Genomic DNA, 6,984 nt, shown 5'->3' with positions numbered 1-6,984 from the left:
GCTGTAATCACAAGATAAATGCAATGTGCTGATGTATGGTAATGTTCAATAATACATTCTCCACCAGGCTCAATTCATCAGGGAGTTTCTGTAGGGGAGGCATTTGTTATTGGCTGTCTCTGGACCTCAAGGATAACATTTCTGTCCTTTTGATTGGCTGACCCACTGCTGCAAGATTCTAACCATCTTATTTTGATGATGAATATGAAGGCATGCTAAGCTGTTCAGGAGTGTAGTTCCTGCAGCCTGCACTCCTTTCCTAGTCTCAAGGACTAACAGTCTCCTTCACTGCTTTCCTTACCATCCAACAACAACAACAACAAAAGTTGTGATGCTTTTCTTCACCCAGTGTTTTGGGGCTGTATTAGATCTTATTCACCTAAGGTTTCAGCACTACAAGGCTAAGAGGGTTTTCTCAGCTGCTGGGCAACTTGTCTGTGTTGTAAACCCAACACACAGCCTAAAGGTGAGTTAAAATATTTTTTTCTGTTCCGATCTTTATCCCTTCCTAGTCTGTTGTTTTTTTTTCCACAAGGAGTGAAGTGATGTTTCAGCATGATAGTAGATGCTGTTGTTAACACACTGCAGTCCCGGTAAAGAGGCTGTTTGTGTTGTCTTTTTGAGTGTTTTACTTCAGAGCAAAGGGAAAGCCATCAGTTCCTAAAAGCAATCCTGCAAAGTTTTTACTTCAGCTAATATTTTTGCCTTCTTTCATTTGTGTAACAGAGACTCAAGAGAGAAATGTTTGGCAAAAGAATTAGAAAAGTTCAATGAAAATATTTCCTTTCGTAAGATATTACTAATGTGATCCTAGAAATCCTTCCAAACTGTCTCACACCAGAGCACAATGTATTGATAACTAGCAACTGAGAAAGAGTAGGGAAAGAGTACTGCTTTTTATTGCTGAAAAGTGCTTCTATATGTTTTCCAGGGGAATCTGAACACCTTTTTCTGGCATGTCAAGTGTCCTTAGCCATTTGCAAGGTGAACATATTTTAGGCAGAGGAGAATAAATTTGCCTTATAGCAAAACCATTTATAGCAACCAAATCCTTTTGCTATAATCTCTTATTTATAAATTTCTAGATTTTCATTGGCAAACTGGCAATAGTGGTGTCTGTGCCAAAACTGGATGGTTACAATCCCATGCAGAGAAAAGCCAAACTATTAACAAGAAAACAAACTACTGAAAGTTTTAAATTTTAATTTATCATAGCAGTAAATTAGCAGCTTTGACAATGTGCACCTTGATTTGAGGAAGGTCCTCACAGACCTAACTTCAACTCCCAAGTGTCCTGGTATAGTATGTGCTAGGCTTGTGCAAACTCAGGCATGAACTCTTCTAGGAGAGCCCCTTTGTTTTGGTTAAGGTCTTCATCAGGAATTCAGAAGGGAATCTCTTCCCAGCTCTGGGCTTCGGGGGAATAGTTTTATATGACAGAAATCTCCTTGAACCTTGGTTAATGCTATCATGACCATTTTTTCTTATTCCAGAAAGTTGCACTCACATAATGCAAGCTTCTAGGAATGGTATTTGTAGTGTCAAACGACACTACAAATGCTCACGCTGAGAGGGAGAGGTCACTCATAGAAGTACAGCCGTTCCTGGAGGACATGCTTCCAAGCACACTGACAACACAGAGGGAGTCCTCTGCAGTTAAGATGAGATAGGCAGGGCTGGCATTCAAAGACTGCAAAGGGACTTTTTTACTATTACTTCACTTCACTTCTTACTTAATCATGTATGAAGTGTTCCCCATACCAGCGTGACGTTATTAAAAAATTCAGTTGTGTTGCTATGGTTGGGGAGATAGTGCTAGAGATTTTAAAGCATCTTGCTGAAGCACCAGGGGTATGCAGTCCAAGCCTCCCTCTAGACCAGGACCTCTCAGTCAGGGTGCTGTGACACTTAGCTGTGGAAACATAATTCATAACATAAACCCAGCGATTTCAAGTAGGAATCCACAGTGTTAAAATCATTCTGTCCTGTTGTGGTCTTTGAGTTCTTTGCAACAGAAGAATTGCTCCATTATTTTTTCTGTAGTCAAGAAACAAGTGAAAAAAAGATCTTTACATTTCTAAGTGAATAAAGGATATTTTTGAAAAATGAAGATTGTAGACAAACCATCATGATCTGTTGGTGTCTTGCCACTTTGAAATGCAATTCTCCTTTGGAGGAGGAAATGAGTATCCTATGCTTTTGCAGTTTTCGGTACAAAAGGGGAAGAAGGGCCTTCTAGAGAGACCAGTCCATCAAGGCGCAAAGGGGTTGAGTGCCCACTAAGGCAAATGTAGTTGAAGCTGTTCAGTACCTCACAGAAATAGCCTCCTTTCTAATCAAAGTAATTTCTATCTGGGTGGTGGTCCTCTCTTTGTACTTTCCAATGGACTAGGGTAGGTTGGCATTTCTACTTTTCATCCCTACAAATGAATGGCATTTCACCATACTGGAGTTTTATTAGGATGAAGTTCTCCATGGGTTGGATCCAATACCCACTGGAGCCAATGACAGTCTTATTTACTTCACTTCGGATCAAGCCCACTATGCAAAGCACTTGTTGATGTAAACAGGGGTTTTGTATGGGGTAGAAATGCTGGACTGAACCACTAATGATAACTCACATTTACTTCTGTGAGTGTTGCCTATATATCAGGCTTGTGGGATCCAGCCCAACAGGTGCATTTTATTATATACACTGCACAGGGAAATGGGTCAAGGAATTATTTCAGTTTGAAAAAAAAAATGACTGGTAAGTAAAATGGCCATCAAAGGTTCTTTTTTGTAAAGGATCTAATTTTTGCTTGGTAAAATTTAGAAAGACTACTGTTAATATTAACACATCAGAGGTTTCTATTTTTAATCTTCTTCTTCCTTATTATTATTATTGAACAATTACAGAGTGGCTGAGCCTCATTACATTAGGCACTATACAAATATGTAATAAATTGAGTTATACAAGGTATGAATTTTAGAAATAACATGTCCTGATATATTAATGTACAAACTATAAGAAACTTAATGTGTTGTCCTTGGGTGACTTACAGTATTATGGAAATTCTCATGTTTCATGGTTTGCTATCCATGCCTTGGTCAAGCAACTGTAACTTGTGTTTCCTGCTAACCCTAAAATGGGTGGCAAAACTACAACCTGTAGTGGCACAGGTGTGGCAGGTGGCAGACTGGGGATACGGCAGGGAGCATAAAACAGAGCAGCAGATTGGGCGGGGAAGAGGATCAGAATGACACTCATGGAGGGTGCCATTCTGGGGCTAATCTGTGACACTCCCTCTGTTCTAGAAGATCTTTTAAAAATATAAAAATAAAGTGAAAACTGTATTAAGGCTGCACTCCGTAACAATGAGTACACACCAACATGGGTGACTGGTGCCACCTTAGTCAGGGGGAGGCATGTGCCCCCCTCAGCAACCAGTCAGTGACTGGGGGGGAGAGGGGGAGTCCCTCCATGGCCAATCTTGACAACCGGGGGCGGGGGGGGGTTGTCTCCCCATGGCCAACCTCACCAACCGGGTTTAAGAGATCCTCCTGCAGCCAGTTTCACTGACCACGGCCGACCATGCTGACCAGGAAGTGGCCGTGGTGCTTCATCTGGTGCCCCCGCTCCCTGACTGGCACTTGCCGGGGGGCTTCAGCGCTCCTGCCTGCCCCCTCTGCCTGTCGCCTAAGCGGGAAACATGGCCTCTCAGGGGGTGCATGAGCACTCTCAGGGAGTGCACATGCACCCCCTATGCAACACCACTGCACACTGATGTGGGAACAAGGGCCATAAGAAGAGTAATTTTTCCCTGCCAAAGTTGCAAACATTTCTTCTTATGTTAAAACTGTGAGCTCTTATATTGGGATTGTCTTACTACATACCTGTATAGCTCCTTGCAAAAGGGGTCCCTGGTCTGGTGGCTACTTAAACACAAATAATAAATAACAGGGCTTTAACATATTTTTTGGTGTACGATCGTGTTCTTTGACACTTCCTAGTGGCCAAAACCTTCAGCCAGTGCATATCTGCATAACTCCACTGAGAACAGTTTTTACATCAGGGCCTCGATCATCGCCATAAAAATCAATAAATGTAGAATCAAGTCCCAGCTGAGAATCTGTAGCTGTGCAACGTGTACATGTTGCACGATTCAGTGGGTCTGTTTTTACCAAGATGTTTATTGACCAGCACAGTGCAGGGAAGTGCTGTTGTACTCATTGCTGATGTGCTGTGGTAAATTTTAGAGCCTTATCTAGTGAACTTGACTGAACTACTTCAGATTCATTCCTGTGTATTGTAACTGAGACCAGAATGTGGGCCATTGACTGTAGTGAAAGTGCTTCCTTACTAACCCCTTCAGTGTAAGTCTATATTTGGCAGCAAAATACACATTTTAGAAACACATACCTTTCCTCAGGCAGAAAAGACTGTTAACTAGGAAGGCTCAGAATCCATTTAGAGTATTAAAAAAATGTGAAAATGTCAATGCAGATAGCTGTATTGATCCACAGTCATTTTTCCTTCTTATGACAGACTAACACAGGCAACTCATAACAAGGACAGACAAGATTACAACCATCACCCTCAATTTTCTGCATTTGGTGTGGGTATAAATAGGGTTTTTGGAACCTGTTTTTCTTTCCTACAGCTCTTTGCACTTTGTCCTTTCACAAGCTTTCCCAAGAATGCTAACAGCATCTTGAGACCAGAGGCATATGCTGGGCTGTAATCAAAATGCACTTGCTGAGCAGAGAAAATCATGTATTTACCATGCTTCTATAGGTCACCTTCATTCTCAATCATATTATATCCATTACTTCGTAACCTGGGATTCGTTCAAGCACACAGGCACTCCAAAGCTCCCCTTTGAAATAAAAGGCAAGAGCGTTATTATGTAGCTAGACACTCTAGCTAAACAATTGCACTCTTGAAGCCCATCATAATTAAAAGGGATTGCTCAAAGTAGCCATACTCATTGCTCTGGATAAAGGACCTTAGCCTACTGTGCAAGTTTTAAGTACTCCTCTCTCCTTCTTTCTCCCTGTGGAACAAAAATGGAATGTGTGTTGGTTTGTGTATAAAGTCAATGCATGTCTCCTTTCTTCTCCAAATGTTAACTTCACTGCAGATTTCCCAGCCCCCGATACTCTCTTCCCCACTGAAATACTGCTAATCAGACTAGAAAAGGGGTGGTGAAAGTATTAGACCCTTCTTGTCTTCAGTTCACGAGCAGAACATAGGAAGGAGGAACATTTTAATCATAACCCTTTCTTAAATCGTTCAAGCTCCATCTTAAAATTAGTTAGATTTTTTTGGCCCTCACTATGCTGATTGGGAGGCTGTTACACAACTGTGCTGCTCTGATGGTTTGGAACTTCCTTCTAATTTCCAGCTTAAATTTATTCATGGCCAATTCATACCCATTTGTTCTTGTGCCAGCATTGTCCTTTAGCTTTTAAATAGCTCGTTTTCCCCTCCCTGGTGTTTGAATGTATTTATAGACAGAAATGACACCCCTTCTTAGCCTTTGTTTTCCTAGACTAAACAAGCCAAGCTTTTGTCTCCTCTTATAAGGCAGGTTCACCATTCCCCTGATCATCCTGCTGGCCCTTCTCTGTACCTGTTCCAATTTGAGTTTGTTTTTCTTGAATATGAATGACCAGCGTTAAACACAATATAGCAGGTGAGGTCTTACCAGGGATTTGTACAATGGCAAGGGCACTTCCCTAGCTTTACTGGCAACAGTTTGCTGGGTACATCCTATAATTGCATTTCCCTTTTTCACAAAAAGATGACATCTTTCCTTTTGCTGCATCAGTTTTTCTGCATATCAGGTTATTTCCTGTTAATATTACTGATATTTTATTATGGTTCTACATATAAGTCCCAATCAAGAATTAGGTATTCCTTTTGCTTGGCACCATATATACACATTGAAAAAAACACTCCCTAGTACATCATGGGCTCACTCCTATTTCATCTTTATGCTTCTGAGAGGCAATCATGTAGCCTTGTGAAGGTGTTTTCTGGCACTTAGGCACAGTTCAGGTTCTAGACCAACCTGTGGCATCAGATTACCCCGGTATGTGTTTACCCATCAGAAGTAGCATAGTGGCAGCAACTCAGGTTTTCCCCTTTTAACGCAATAATGTACTGGTTATGGCGTGCATCCAGGGAGCAGGAGATGCAGACTCTTAGTCCTTCTCATTCACCTGATCAGGATTTGAACTTGCATTCTCCACTTCCTGGTAAAGTACTCTAATCACCAGGCCATAGGCTAGGCATTGCCAACACCATTTTCTAGCCTGTTTCTTGAAGCTGGACCACCGAGTAGTGAGGAGGGGAAGCCATGTTGGGCCAGGAGAAAAGAAGCAAGTCCGGTGGGAGTCTCTTCTTTCCCCTCTACAAATAATTAATTAATGTAGCAGACCCACACAACTGCTTTATCATTGACGCTTGCTGGTCTTCATCTTGGGTGCAGAGTGGCCATATTAACTGTAAGGTTCAGAAAAGACATTGGTTTCCACTACGTAAGTACTACATAGTCAAATAAAGGTAGAATAGGATTTAGCCCTATACCTTTAAGCCTAACTCTTTATGAGTAATGTCATCTTCCCTAGTCTATTAAAAATGCTTTCTTGTCTCTGTTCAAAGATTTTTTTTAAAAATAAAACCACCCATCCTCATTTTTGTAGGATTCACAGGCTATCACGACATTATCAAAAGAGCTGTATCTATTGTGTGGTGTAAACAGCTTAATATTACATTAAGCTAGGTCATACCCTAGTTTACTCAGTCAGTCTGTATTTTAACTAGATTTCTTTCTTTCTTTCTTTTTTAATCTGCTTTAACTGGGCCAGAAAAGGGAATTTTACCCCATTGGAATAGTTTGTCTCCATGCATAAAGCCCAGCCACACTATGTTGTAATCTACTTTATTGCCAATGGACTTTAATAACTTTAAATCAGGATTAAGTGTTGTGGTAAATT

At 41.1% G+C, this 6,984-nt stretch overlaps 1 protein-coding gene across 1 annotated transcript in view; it reads left to right on the top strand.

The window, feature by feature from the left end:
* The first annotated feature begins 316 nt into the window (after positions 1-316).
* Positions 317-6,984, top strand: part of SIAH3 (siah E3 ubiquitin protein ligase family member 3) — a 77,846-nt gene continuing 71,178 nt past the window's right edge. The window contains exon 1 of the mRNA XM_090031716.1: positions 317-466. Within this exon, the coding sequence (XP_089887842.1) occupies positions 332-466 (135 nt within the window). The 5' untranslated portion in view covers positions 317-331. The remainder of the gene's footprint in view (positions 467-6,984) is intronic.

This window comes from Crocodylus siamensis, chromosome 1 (assembly GCF_052110815.1).
Source record: "Crocodylus siamensis isolate JL-2025a chromosome 1, ASM5211081v1, whole genome shotgun sequence".
Classification (NCBI taxonomy): domain Eukaryota; kingdom Metazoa; phylum Chordata; order Crocodylia; family Crocodylidae; genus Crocodylus; species Crocodylus siamensis.
Note: the sequence above shows the minus strand (reverse complement) of the source record. Positions and strands in the feature narration are given on the sequence as shown.